At 33.8% G+C, this 15,460-nt stretch overlaps 1 protein-coding gene across 3 annotated transcripts in view; it reads left to right on the top strand.

Moving 5' to 3' along the window:
• Nucleotides 1-15,153, top strand: part of PPP1CB (protein phosphatase 1 catalytic subunit beta) — a 39,143-nt gene extending 23,990 nt beyond the window's left edge. For all 3 annotated transcript variants that reach the window (XM_057557782.1, XM_057557781.1, XM_007191363.2), the window contains exons 6-9: nucleotides 480-551; nucleotides 5,273-5,424; nucleotides 10,713-10,847; nucleotides 13,343-15,153. In XM_057557782.1, the coding sequence (XP_057413765.1) occupies nucleotides 480-551; nucleotides 5,273-5,424; nucleotides 10,713-10,847; nucleotides 13,343-13,447 (464 nt within the window). In that variant the 3' untranslated portion in view covers nucleotides 13,448-15,153. The remainder of the gene's footprint in view (nucleotides 1-479; nucleotides 552-5,272; nucleotides 5,425-10,712; nucleotides 10,848-13,342) is intronic.
• The last annotated feature ends 307 nt before the right edge of the window (nucleotides 15,154-15,460 follow it).

Below are 15,460 nucleotides of genomic sequence, written 5' to 3'. Positions count from 1 at the left end.
TTTTCCTTGTTTATCTTTCTGATCAACAATTATGCTTTTATGTAAGATATTGAGCATGTTGGAGTGGGATGTAGGAAGGTCTTAATGGGACATGTTGAGCACTTTAAGTAAACATGTTTAAGTGGTAAGAAGTGGCAAAACTTCTTAGTAGGAAGGATTGGAATTGAGTGCGTTCCTATGAAGAGCAGGGAGTGATTGGAAAGAAAGAAGAGTGGTAGGATTTTTTTTTCCTTGAAAAATCTTTTGAAATGAAAAGGAGTTTTATTCCCCTGGTAGGGAAAAATGGAGAAGACCTAATGGTAATGTTCTGTTGTATCAAAGTGGGATTCTATTTAATAACCCAATATATTAAAGATAACATTGAAAGGAACACTTGAAGTATCTTTAATTTCACGTAGTAAATCTCTTTGATTAAATGCTTTTTATTTGAGAGAAAAGTTTTTCAACGTCAGTACTATGAGTCATCTTTTCATTTATAGGACTGTCACCAGACCTGCAATCCATGGAGCAGATTCGGAGAATTATGAGACCCACTGATGTCCCTGATACAGGTTAAGTATATAGAGAAGTTTAATCAATATTTAATGTAAAATGTTGGCATATTTGAACTTAATTATATTTAATGGAAGTAGGATTGTATTGTGTAATAAATAATAGAGCTTTTTTTGTAGTCAATAAACTAACTACAGATTACTTGGAATAATACAAAATATTTCACTTTCCACTAATACTCCAAAGTACAGAAGTTTTAAGTTTTATATATAACCATAATGTGGTTCTGTCAAACTTACTTTTTCACAAAAGTTCTGCTATTGAGTCCCCTTACCTTCCAGTCTTTCTAAATTCCTTTATTCATATCAACATTGGTTATGTTCTTCAAACAGTTGTTAAAAATAAGTCGAAAGTTTTTTAATTAAAATAGTCTTTCTTAGCCAAGGTTACAGTTACCTTCTTTTAAATTATCTAGTAGTTTTCTGTTATTTTCTGTATCATCTATATTTCAGATTTTTAGAGGTCTTAAGGCTCTTGAGACAGAAGGCTCTAGAGATGTGTGGTTAATGTTATGAAAATTGTGAACATTTATGTGAAAAAAAAATCTGAAAATTGACTATGCAGACATTGAGAATAACTTTCAGATTTTCAGTAAAGCAAATAAAACAGAAGCAAATAAGTTCCAACTGAGGATAAATTGCTGTGTTGATTAACAAATGAGCCTAATGTAATTTTATAAATAAATGTTAGGTATAGTTGCCACTTACCCTGACTTTTCTATTGGCTTTTAAATGATAATTATTCATATTTGAGTACTGGTATATGTACCAATTACGGTGTTCATATCATAAAATACCATGAAGACCTATGAATTGAATGCAGTTAGTGTGTTGTTTCCTCAGTTCAACTTTTGCTTAAAACATCAGTACCTTTCTGTGTGACATTTCTGACAACCAATGTGTGCAGTTTTTCCGTACCACAGCCAATTCTCCAATACCATGTGGGTATCCGGCAATTCATTCCAATTCTGACACTAACCCCTGAAGTTAGCCCAGACCCCACAGGTTAAGGGCTCCATTCCACAATTCTGCTCCCACTTCAGACGCCAGCCTCAAGTGGGGTCTCCAGGAGAACCACACTTCTACCTGACAGACTACAAATTCAGAGGTTCCCACAACCACTTCCTCAGATGCTTTACTTAGACATGTACCAGTTTATTATAAAGGATACAATTCAGGAACAGCCACATGGAAGAGATACACAGGGCAAAGGTATGGGGAGAGCCCCGTGTTGGTAGGTGAACAGCTCCCACACCCTTTGGCATCAGCGTGTTCACCAACCTGGAAGCTACCCAAATCTAGTTGTTCAAGGGGTTTTTTTTTAATTATTTATTTATTATTTTTATTTTTGGCTGTGTTGGGTCTTCGTTTCTGTGCGAGGGCTTTCTCCAGTTGTGGCGAGTGGGGGCCACTCTTCATCGCGGTGCGCGGGCCTGTCACTATCGCAGCCTCTCTTGTTGCGGAGCAGAGGCTCCAGACGCTCAGGCTCAGTAGTTGTGGCTCATGGGCCCAGTTGCTCCGCGGCATGCAGGATCTTCCCAGACCAGGGCTCGAACCCGTGTCCCCTGCATTGGCAGGCAGATTCTCAACCACTGCACCACCAGGGAAGCCCTTGTTCAAGGGTTTTTATAGAACTTCGTTTCTAGCCCTCCACTCTCACCCCTCCCCAGAGGTGGCGGGTACGGAGTGGGAGGGCTGGAAGTTCCAACTCTCTAACCATGTGTTTGGTCTTTGTGCTGACTGGGTCCCATGGTGAAGTTTCTGGGTCCCCCCCAACCCACCTAGGTCCCCTCATTAGCATAAACTCAGATGTGATGGAAAGGAGGCTCCTTATGAACAACAAAAGACACTTCTATCAGGAAATTTCAAGGGTTTTAGCTTTGTGCCAGGAATGGGAACAAAGACCAAAAGTATTTTTATTATATCACACTGTCATACTGTTAAAAGCATTAACAAAAGCAAAATTGCCCTTTCGCTCAGTTTCTACCAGGCTTTAAAAAAAAAAAAAAAAAAAAAAACCTTACATTATTGGATTAATTGTCCCATTGTTATTTGTGTAGTCAGACCCACCACGTATCTATTGTATTCATTAGTTCTCAACAAACTTTAATATCTAAAATGAGGATTGCCTAGAGTGCCATAGGGTCTAGAAATCCTATTATACATTAGGAACATCATATATATGTGGGGGGGAAAGGTCTTTTAGCTTACTGATAAGAGAATTATTTATTGGTAATTTTGTAAAGGAGAATTGATTATTCATCAAATAGGGTTGGGCTGGATGGTACTTAGCTTCATTTCCCACTCGTAAGAGCCAAAGACTATAGAAAAGTAAGCATTAAAAAATATTTGTGAACCAGTGCCTGAGTAAACCATGGCCAAACCTCTAAATTGGATTGTTAATAACAGGCATCTGGTTGCTTGTTTTCAAGTGTGATTGTACTGTTTTGCTCGGTGTACTAAAGCATACTGAAAGTGTAATGATATCACTCAGAATGCTACTCATGACTATACAGCAACCATTATAAACAGTTGTATAGATCCTCTATTATCAGTAAGCCACCAACATATTGCATATTGCAGTAAGTTGTCTCATAACTTACTTGAGTAACACGATGTTTTTGTATTGATTATAAAAAGAAAACATGCATTTTTCTAGATTTTGATTGTAATTATAGAATATATTTGACCAAACCTAATAGAAACTAGTATTTAAATAATAGGGTATTTATTTAAAATAAGGTACAAGGTACGATATAAATATCAAGTCATTCCATCTTCAGCATTTCTGTTGTTGGTATAGTTCAGACATAAATCAGTTTTAAGGATGGCACGTTAGGTTTCTCTTTTTATCATATTTTAATGGGAAGTTTCCGAGATGCTAAAAACAGTCATTTTGAGCTTTCATATTCTCTGTAATCTTTAGAAATTTAATTTATAAATTATGTCTTTTGAGACAGTAGCCTAATGATTATATTGCTTATTCATTAGGGAGTGGATTATAAATATTGAACCTTGACTCTGAGATTCTTGTCTCAATCCATTAAGATTAAGGAACGCCACGTTGTTGCTACGATTATTTGATTTTGTATGCATCTAGGCTGTTGCATTTTCCAGATAATTCCAAAAGCAACTACATTCTAGTTTTATTGTCACATTAAAATTATAGAATAATACCTTGACCTCCTCACTGCTTCTTCTGTGGAAACAGACTGGAAACTATGAGCATTATAGAGCAGTGTGTGTGTGTATTTAAAGAATCAGCTTCTGATTCTTTAGAAACCAGAAAGAGCTTTTAAACTGAGACCATCCCAATGGATTTTGTATGCTGGTGGATTTCTTAAAACATCATGACAGGAGTTTAGGAAATAATGATAGAAATTAAACATGCATTGCCACGATTTCTACAGGGTGTTTTAGGTACTTCCCCTATCAAGACAAGCTGTACTGTGACTCAAAATGAAGATCTCCTTTCGTGATAAGCTATATTATGAGGTATATGGATTATCAAAAAAAACTTTAAAGCTGACTCATTCTAAAACAGTCTTCCCTTAGTACCATAGTTCTTAGAAAACTAAATGTCACCATCTCAACATCCACCCTTTCTTAATCTCACTACAACTTGACTTTACCCTCTCTCTTACCCTCAACCATCAAGATACTGCTTTCATTACAGTCTGATAATCTAATTGTAAATAGCATAGGTTTTTGTCCTAATCCACTTGTTCATTGTACTTGAAACTTAACCATTTCCTACTTCTAGATAATTCTTACCCTTTCAGGAGATCCTACTATTCTAATCTCTTTCTTTTGTTTTGGCTATTCCTTCCCAATACTTTTTGCTCATTCCTTCTCTGCCTGCTTATTAAATGTTTGATTCCTGAGTTCATTTACTGGTCTTCTTACTTTACATTCCCAAGATGGTCTCAGTCCCTGTCTAAGATTTACACTACTGTTAGTAAGATGAAGATACTTAAATAAATATTTTTAGCTCTGACCTCTTTTTTTAAGCCCAAAACATTCTAAAGTCAAGGATCTGATCTGATTTTGTTCCTCCATATACTTTATTTAAATCTTCCAGGCCTTTGTAGAAAATGTTTTCTTCCCTCAAATTGATCTATAGATCAAATGTAGTTCCAATGAAATCTCGATTAGGTCCACAGAATTTGACAGACTGATTCAGAGGTTTATATGTGGAAGAACAAAGGATTAAAAGTAACCAAGACAATCCTGAAGAAAAATACTAAGTGGGTAGGCCTACCAAATAGAAAGATTTATTTAAAAGCTCTAGTGTGTAATTGGCTCAGTGTTAAATAAAGTAGATTAATGGAATAGACTACAGCACCAGAAACAGGATAGTTAGCTCTGTAAGGAAAGGATGAACTATTCAGGAAATGCTACTGGGTCAATTGGTTATCCATACGGAGAAACTATAGACAAAAGACGAACAACCTTTTCTAATATCATATGCTTTACAGTGAGCCATGCACACGTCTTATCTGTGGAATGGGTTGGCGAGTACTGCCTTATAAGTCAGGCACAATTGTATTTGCATGGTTCCTTTAACAAAAAATGGCTAAGTTTGATAGGCTGGGATACTAGGGGGCAAGTGATTATTACTATTTATTAAAGGGTAAGAGGACAGGAGAAGAAATGTGATGTAGATATACTTTATTTTATAAATTTTGTTTTTTTCATTGCTGTGTTTTTATTCTTTAAAGGGTTGCTCTGTGATTTGCTGTGGTCTGACCCAGATAAAGATGTGCAAGGTTGGGGAGAAAATGATCGTGGTGTTTCCTTTACTTTTGGAGCTGATGTAGTCAGTAAATTTCTGAATCGTCATGATTTAGACTTGATTTGTCGAGCTCATCAGGTATGAAATACAAAACTTTTGGATGTTTTGATGTTTATTAACTTCACCCAGGTGTACTCCTTTTATTTTTGAGGAAATTGAGATCCAAGAAAGCTAATTATACAAGGAAAGCAGTAGAAGAGGTAAAGCCTATACCTTGATCTCACAATTAACAGTCTAATGATTAGTTAACCCTTTCTCACCCCCTCTAAGGGGAAAGGCTTCAAAGGAATATATTTTTGTAGTGTACTGCAATACTAACAAATTTTTCAGTTCTTGTCTGAAGCTTTCTAGAAATATTTGACCCCATTTTAATATGATAGTTACATATTATGGATAAAAATCAAATGAACTGTGTGGATTTTGATAAGAACAAAACTCACTGTAAAAAGACAATTGGGGAAATTCAGTTATAGGCTGGGTATTAGATATCAAGGAGTCGTTGTTAATTGTTTTAGCTCTGTGATGATACATATTGCTATGTAAGAAGGATGTCCATATTTTTCGAAATGCCTGCTCAAATACATAGGGTAAGATGATGTATTTAGGGTTTGTTTTAAAATACATCAGCAAGACGCAGACATAGAGAATGGACTTGAGGACACGGGGAGAGGGAAGGATAAGCTGGGAAGCAGTGAGAGAGTGGCATGGACATATATACACTACCAAATGTAAAATAGCTAGTGGGAAGCAGCCACATAGCACAGGGAGATCAGCTCCGTTCTTTGTGTCCACCTAGAGGGGTGGGATAAGGAGGGTGGGAGGAGATATGGGGATATATGTATATGTATAGCTGATTCACTTTGTTATAAAGCAGAAGTTAACAGCATTGTAAAGCAATTATACTCCAATAAAGATGTTAAAAAAAATAAAATACATCAGAGAAAAGCGGGGGTGGATAAATGAAATAAATGTAGCAAGGTCTTGGTAATTATTGAATCAGGTTGGTGAGTAATTGGGAGTTTATTGAACGCTCTCTAGTTTTGTGTATATTTGAATTTTCTTTTTTTTTTTTTTTTTTTTTTTTTTTTTTAGCAATAATATAAAAACTAGAAATCTCATGTGACATGGGTGATTACATAAATTGGTATCACCACCTTAGAAAACTGTTTAGTATTGCCTACCAAAACCAATCATAAGCATAATCTACACCACTACAAAGCAATTCCACTCTTAGTAATATAGTCTGCAGATGAACAAGATTATTCCAAAAGACGTACACAAGAATATTCAGCATAGCATTATTTATAATGGTTCCAAACTAGGGGAAAAAATCAACTATCAATCAAAAGTAGATTTAATGATTACCTCATAGCATATTGATATAATCATGTAACTTAATCAATAAAGAATGAAAAATAACAAACTACAGCTATAGGCAACAACACAGATGAATTTACAAACAATATTATATAAAATAAGTTAAATACAACATGATATACTCTGTATAATTCCTAACACATGCAACTTTTTAAATAGGCAAAACCAAATTATAATGATAGACGTCAGAATAACATCTGTCTTTGATGGGATTAATGACTGGGAGGGAACACAAATGAGGGTCTTGGGATTCAGATTACGTTTTCTATATTGACATTTAGGGATTTGATGAATTTGTTCACTTAAAATGCACTTATGATGTGTGTTTATTATACTTCCATTTTAAAAGTAAAGAGGGTTTTTGTAGAATTTTAGTTGTATAATATATAGTTTTTCAATAAACTCTGGTGAAATTTAACCATATTTAAACTTTAGTTCAAGTGCTTGAAATACTGTAAAATCCCATTCAAAATGTTTATCATGCCCGTACAAATAAAGCAATGTTTTTATATGCAATCAACTATTTGTTAAAATGTTATTAAAGTAGGTTTTTCAGATATTCTGTTTATGGTGGCAGTAAATAAATGCTTCAGTATCTAACTCAAATGTAATTCAAATAGTATCTATAAAGATATATAAAACTATTATCTTTGTTGGTATTTCTTTTAGCTTGTGCTTTAGTATAGCACCATTAAAAATGCAATTATGTCAGTTACACAAGTGTAATAATAAACAAAAATTAACCACATGAAATTCATCTCAGCTTGAGCAGCAAAATGATCAAAACATAATTATCTTTATATTTGGAAAAAGAATATTAAAAGCAAAATTTTATGAACATTGTCACATCCAAAAAGGATGTGATATTTTAAAAAGTTACACCTACATTAAGGCAAACCTCTCATTTTACTTAAATTTTTTGCTAGAATTATTTGAATTGTGTGACAACTCAATAAAAAATGAAAATAATACCTTCAGAAGCATTTAAAATGTAAAATTTCTAATTAAAAAAATGAAAAAGTTATCTCCAAGTTATATTAAATTATTGACAATTGGATTCACCAAAACAATATGGAGATACATTAAAACATGATAAATATTAATGGTGATTTATTTAATAATTATACCTTAGGTATTTTTTTCCCTAAAATTCACCTCAAATCTAAATCCCCAGTAACTGTCTTTACCACATCCTTCCTGGTAGTTTCCTACTGCTGCTGAAACAGATTACCACATGTCACCTGAAAGCAACACAGATGTGTTATCTGAAAGTCAAAAGTCTGAAATAAGTCTGGCTGAGCTGAAGCCAAGGCATAGGTAGTCAAGGAAACAGTCTGTTTTGTTTTGTTTTTTTTTTTACCTTTTTTAGCTTCTAGAGGTCACTTGAATTCCTTGGCTCATGGCCACTTTCTCTATATCTTCAGAGCCAGCAATTGTTGGTTGACTCTTTTTCACAATGCATTATTCTGATGCTCCACTTTTTTTTTTTTGTCTCTATTTCATTTTTTTTTTTTTTTCCACACACACACACTGTATTTTATTTTTACAAGAGATAAATAGACTGACACCAAGCATTGTACATGGATGACCACAACAAAAGCAACAATGATTGCAATTACCAAACATGAAACACACTTATACTATGTCATAATATTGACATTCAGTCCAGTAATCCTCCACTGTAACAGCTCCTTTACTTTGCAGTGAAAATTGATTTGTATATTCTTTTCCTCTGAGTCCTTGTGGGATTTTTTTTTTTTAATTCAGACAGAAAGTCACAAAAATTATACTCATCCTCATCAGTTCACTCAGTCCCATGTAATTAATTTCTTTTTTTTTTCATCTTGATCTTTTGTTAGCACTTTTATGAGTTCATCAGTTTTTCATTAGAGTTCTGAAAATGCTTATTCATTCAGTTCAGCAGTACAGTCAGTTACCAGAAACCTGTACTTGTCAGAGTCTTTTCCATGAATTTCTTGAAGATGAAACCTTTTTATAGGAACATATTTGCAAAATCATCAGAGTACACCCAGAACTGTCTGTAAATGACAAAAGACTTAAAAATGACCATGGTTAAAAAAAATACATGTACAATTTAGGCGTATTTGGGGGGTTTTTGTCCTTCACCGATTATATACTCTTTAAGGAGGGAATTGTGACTTGTTGGCCTTTGAATATCCATTGCCTTGTGAATTTACTGACATATTGTAACATGTAGTTAGTGTATGTTGAATAAAATAACAAAAGCTTATTTTAACAATATATCAAGTCCTCATGCTCTCTAGAACATAACTAATTTAAAATACATTGAAAAGCATTTTTTAAAATCTTTTTTTGCTACTTTTTTAAGTATTTGAAATTTGTAAATATAATATTTAAAGATTCCTTGTTATTTCTTTAAGGCAAAATTTGTTAATTATATGCTATTCTACAATACTCCCCTTTTTTCTGTGGTTTTGCTCCCCATAACTCTTTTTTTTTTTTTTTTAATTTTATTTATTTATTTATTTATTTATTTTTATTTTTGGCTGTGCTGGGTCTTCGGTTCGTGCGAGGGCTTTCTCTAGTTGCGGCAAGTGGGGGCCACTCTTCATCGCGGTGCGCGGGCCTTTCACTATCGCGGCCCCTCCCGTTGCGGGGCACAGGCTCCAGATGCGCAGGCTCAGCAGCTGTGGCTCACGGGCCCAGCTGCTCCGTGGCACGTGGGATCTTCCCAGACCAGGGCTCGAACCCGTGTCTCCTGCATTAGCAGGCAGATTCTCAACCACTGCGCCACCAGGGAAGCCCTCCCCATAACTCTTGACTACTTCTACCTTCTTTATGTGATCCTATGTGATAACAAAGATGACAGGCTTCTCATTTTCTGCACGTGTTGTATATCAAATGCCTTTTTTTCTATTAAAATTTCCTAGTTCAATTAAGTGAAGTTATGTCCCCAAATCCTTTGCTTTTGGCATAGTTGTTTTTTAATCAGTGAACATTGTATTTATAGTTTAGGTAATTAAAATAAGTCTTCCACAAGATAACAGGGCAGAGTTGCTGAGTTTCCTAATAAAATATCCACTGATGATCAGTTTTTTCAGCTATAGGTCTCTGTTCATTTGTCTTTTCAGAAACAGTGATGATTTTTAAAAGTCAGGTTACTGAGCTACCTTAGTTTGCATGATCTTTTTCTAGACACCTCTAAAATCCTGTTCTGCTTATTTTCAAACTTATTGTCTCTAAAACTAAGAGATTTATGATGGGAAACAACACAAACTACAGATATTTCCTTTTTTTAAAACCCTGTTCTTTTAGTAAATATGTGAATAAATAAACAAATGAACAAGCAAACCAAGAACTAAAAGGACATACTGAGTGCCAAGCAGTATGCTGAGCTGGAGTAGATAAGGTGGACAAAGTCTTAACAGAAAAGGTTAATATCTAAATTTTACCGTGAGGTAGTAACAACCGGCACATGTACCTGATACTAAAGTAGGAATTATATAAAAATGTAAATAATTGTGGAAGTGCTTTCTCCAAGTATTGTAGGATAATTTTGCTTAATCAAAGAATACCTAGAAGACTTGAGAAAGTATTCTTGCCTACTACAAATAAATAGAAAATATTTACATGTCATTGCATACCTCTCAAATCTGTAGACTGGGAAACATAAATTGTTTAGTTCACTCAGGAATTGACAACAGATTCTAGAAATCATGTTAAATCATTAAGGAAAAGAGTTACACACATAGAAGTGTAATCTATAGGCAGCTAATTTTTAGTAGCGTGATCTGTGTAAAGTAAGCTCAACTTAGTAAAGTTTTCAGTGTGTGGCTATGTAATACTAATAGGAAATTAGAAAGTGGAACAAAAATCAAGCTTCCAAAACAAAACAGGGTTTTGGTTTTTTTTCAGGTCTTTGTCACATTAATCTTAATATTGATGGTTGAGAATTTCAAAGAACACATAAATAAGTGTGTTTTTTCTTTTGACTTTTCCTTTGCCAGGTGGTGGAAGATGGATATGAATTCTTTGCTAAGCGACAATTGGTAACCCTATTTTCAGCCCCAAATTACTGTGGCGAGTTTGATAATGCTGGTGGAATGATGAGTGTGGATGAAACTTTGATGTGTTCATTTCAGGTATGATGTAATATATAAACTTTTAACAACTAGAAATCTCTCTTTTTTTTTTAATTGAAGTATAGTTGATTTACAATGTTGTGTTTCTGGTGTAAAGCAAAGTGATTAAGTTATACATATATATGTATTCTTTTTCGTATTCTTTTCCATTGTGATTTACTACAGGATACTGAATATAGTTCCCTGTGTTATACAGTAGAACCCTGTTGTTTATCTAATTTATATATAGTAGATTGAATCTGCTAATGCCAAACTCCTAATTTATCCCTCCCCCACCCCTTTTCCCCTTTGGTAACTAAAAGGTTTTAACAACTAGAAATCTAATTAAAACTATTGTCAGAAGAATTTTCTTTCAGATCGTGTTCTTTCCTTGAGTTAGTATAGAAAATCAGTTTTGTTCAGAAGTAAAATCACTCATAGACTCCTTTAGAGATTTCTATTTTCATTCACAAACGCTCCAGTCTTTTTGGTATATATCCCATAATTAGAGTTTTAGGAAACCTGAGTCGTGTCAGTCATTCTTGATGCAGATGTTTAAATTGTTAAATTCCTGTATGAATCCTTAGATAGTGGCTTACCTACTAAAAGAATGTAAATTCAGTGAATAATTTAGATTTTGTTTTCTTCTGCAAGATGAATAGGTAGGACAGGCATTGAGTGGAGAGAGTTATATTATGAACTCCGATTAAAATAATGTAGAATATTTACCTAAGAAAAACTTTCCAAATAATCTTGAAGTATCAATTTGTGAATATAGAGACATTTACATTTTAAAAAGAGACCAGCTTTAGCTTTAGTGTGCTCCTTAAAATCATTCTTGTTCATGGACTTGTCACTTTAATACTTAGCTTTTTGCAAAGGTTATTTTATGTCCTTAACATCACACACTATGTTTCTCTTTTTAAATGTAGAAGGGGTTTGTTTCTATCAGTTAGTAGACTTGAATGCTAAATGTTTGATTTCGCATTTACAGTTTAAACATAGTAACCAGGCCTTATCCTTCAACAGTTGCCATAATGGAGTTGTATTAATATATTTCCCCCCCACCACTGGGGCACTATGACACTCTGAATAAAAATGCTTATGAGTCTTTTCTACACGTTTTTTATGTAAATACTGAAATTCTCTACCTAAAATGTAGGTTAAAGCTCTGTTTACACCCACAAGAATAAACATAATTTTTAAATGTCAGATAGTAACAAGTGTTGGTGAGGATGTGGAGAAGTTGGAACCTTATGCATTGATAGTGGGAATGGAAAATGGTGTGGCTGCTTTGCAGAACAGTTTGGCAGTTCCTCCAAAAGTTAAACATAGAGTTTCTATATGACCCAGCAATTCCACTCCTAGGTATATACCTGAAAGAATTGAAAACAGGTACTCAAATACATGTATATGCATATTCATAGGAGCAGTATTTATAATAGCCAAAGGTAGAAATAACCCAAATGGCCATCAGCTAAAGAGTGAATAAACAAAATGTGGAATATCCATAAAATGGTGTATTGTTTGGCAATTAAAAGTAATGAAGTACTGGGAATTTCCTGGTGGGTCCAGTGGTTAGGACTCTGCACTCTCACTGCCAAGGGGCTTGGTTTGATCCCTGGTTGGGGAACTAAAATCCCATAAGCCGTGTGGCATGGCCAAAAAAAAAAAAAGTAATGAAGGACTAATATATGCTACAACATCAAAATCATTATCTTAGTGAAAGAAGCCAGTCACAAAAGACCACACGTTGTATGGTTTCATTTATTTAAAATAGCCAGAAAAGACAAAGAGAAGGTAAAGTAGTGATCGCTTGGAGTTGAAGGGAGTTTTAGGGGAGTGGAGAATGGAAATGGGGAGGGAGTGATTGCTTATGGGAACAAGGTTTCTTTATGGGGTGACAAAAATATTCTAATGTTAGATTATAGCAGCGGTTGTATAGCTGTAAATATATTAAAAATTGTTGACTTGTTACATTTTAATGGGTGAACATTGTGATATCTAATTTATATAGCTTTTTTAAAATAAAAGATCTGTGTACACATAATAAATTAAGATCTGAATAGTTTGTGACTAATTACCCTCTAAATAGTAGAAGAATGATGAGAACCTAGGTGTTTTGACTCTTAAACTAGTATTCTTTCTTCGTCATAGAGATACACTAGTTTGAAAATTTTTTTATTGATACTTAAATCTAAGGATTGGGTAGTTGATGGGATTTGTGTACTTGAGCTTTTGTACAGCAGAAAATAACAACATTGTAAAGCAACTATACGCCAACAAAAAAATAAATAAATAAAATTTTAAAATTATCAATGGAATGACCAGTAATAGCAATATTCAGACATTTACTGTACTCCTTAAACGTGAGAAATGTTTGTGGAACTTTGCTGTTTTCTTCTACAGTTTTGTAATTGATGTCATTTATTGAAAAGCCCACTATTGTAACAGTAATTTCCTTAAACTTATTGTACTTGAAAAAATAACATTGTTATTAAATTATTTACTTTAAGATATTGAAACCATCTGAAAAGAAAGCTAAGTACCAATATGGTGGACTGAATTCAGGACGTCCCGTCACTCCACCTCGAACAGCTAATCCACCGAAGAAGAGGTGAAGAAAGGAACTCTGTAAAGAAACCATCAGATTTGTTAAGGACATACTTCATAATATATAAGTGTGCACTGTAAAACCATCCAGCCATTTGACACCCTTTATGATGTCACACCTTTAACTTAAGGAGACGGGTAAAGGATCTTAAATTTTTTTCTAATAGAAAGATGTGCTACACTGTATTGTAATAAGTATACTGTTATAATATTCAACAAAGTTAAATCCAAATTCAGAATTACCCATTAAATTTACATCTTCACGTATCACAGTTTTTAAAGTTGAAAAGCATCCCAGTTAAACTAGATGTGATAGTTAAACCAGATGAAAGCATGATGATCCATCTGTGTAATGTGGTTTTAGTGTTGCTTGGTTGGTTAATTATTTTGGGCTTGTTTTTGTTTTGTTTTGTTTGTTTTTGCTAAAATAATGGCAAATTCTTTAAATTTTTTCCCAGACATTTTAAAAAGTGAAATGTGGGAAGAGCTTTAAAGACATTCATCGACTATTAATTTTCCATTGCTTATTTACTTATGTACCTGTTTGATCTTACTAAGAAAACTTATGCCTCATTACAGTAAAAAGGAATTTTAGAGATATTTTTTAAAAATGTGCAAACTGTCCAATCGAGTGATTTAATCAGTTTGGGCAAAGATTACAGCTGATAGTGAATATTTTGCTTTATACAGAAATTGCCACTGATTTGGATTTGTGCACTCTAATTTTAACTTATTGATGCTCTATTGTGCAGTAGCATTTTCATTTAACTTTAAGATAAGGCTCATTTAGTATACCCAACTAGTTGGTAATGTGATTATGTGGTACCTTGGCTTTAGGTTTTAATTCGCACGAAACACCTTTTTGGCATGCTTAACTTTCTGGTAACACCCTCACCTGCATTGGTTTTGTTTTTTGGTTTTTGTTGTTGTTGTTGTTGTTGTTGTTTGTTTTTAGATCCACAGAACATGAGAATCCTTTTTTGACAAGCCTTGGAAAGCTGACATTATCTCTTTTTTCCTCCCTCTGTACGAAGGATGTATTTAAATGAATGCTGGTCAGTGGGACATTTGTCAACTATGGGTATTGGGTGCTTGACTGTCTAATATTGCCATGTGAATGTTGTATACGATCGTAAGGCTTATGTCACTAAAGATTTTTATTCTGATTTTTCATGATCAAAGTTCATATGATATTGTATAGACATGCTTTGTAGTGAACTATAGTAGCAATAATTTCTGTACATGATCAAGGGTTTATTGCAGCATTTCTTTTCCTGTTCTCTCTCTTTTTTTTTTAAGGGTAGTATTTACAAATGACGAGTAGAAAAGTCAACATAAAGATTTTAGAAGGAGAACTTACAGGACACAGATTTGTGATGCTTTGGATGCAGCACTTTTGGATGTGATTCTAAAAGCTTTTATTGAGCGTTGTCAAATTTGTAAGCTTCATAGGGATGGACATCATATTTATAAATGCCCTTCTATAAGTGCTATCATAGATGTGAAATTCTTGACCTTAATATCGTCTTTGAAAATGTTAAATTGAGAATTCTGTTAACTTACGTTTTAAGAATTGGCGTATTACTGCAAGAGATTTGATTTTCAGCACAGTGCAACGTTCTTTCAAATGCATATGTCTTTTTTTCTAATTCCATTTTGTTTTAAAGCACATTTTAAATGTAGTTTTCTCATTTAGTAAAAGTTGTCTAATTGATATGAAGCCTGACTGGTTATTTTATTCCTTTTTTTTTTTTTTTTTTTCCCTTTACAATGAGACATTTAAACACACATTTTATTCAAATAGATTTTAATGTCTTTGACGCATACTGAATTGGTTCTTTTTTAAAACTGTCCATGTACTGCATATGATGTATTAGGTTAGGTCACACAGGCTTTTTATCTAATGTGATTTAGGTATCTTCCTAAGTGAAGAGTAAGTTGAACAATTTTTTATAGAATTTTAGATGTACTCTTACCAGCATAGTGTGAAGCGGGTCTAGAAATAAGCCTTTGGCAGGAGA

Source organism: Balaenoptera acutorostrata, chromosome 12 (genome assembly GCF_949987535.1).
Source record: "Balaenoptera acutorostrata chromosome 12, mBalAcu1.1, whole genome shotgun sequence".
NCBI lineage: Eukaryota > Metazoa > Chordata > Mammalia > Artiodactyla > Balaenopteridae > Balaenoptera > Balaenoptera acutorostrata.
Note: the sequence above shows the minus strand (reverse complement) of the source record. Positions and strands in the feature narration are given on the sequence as shown.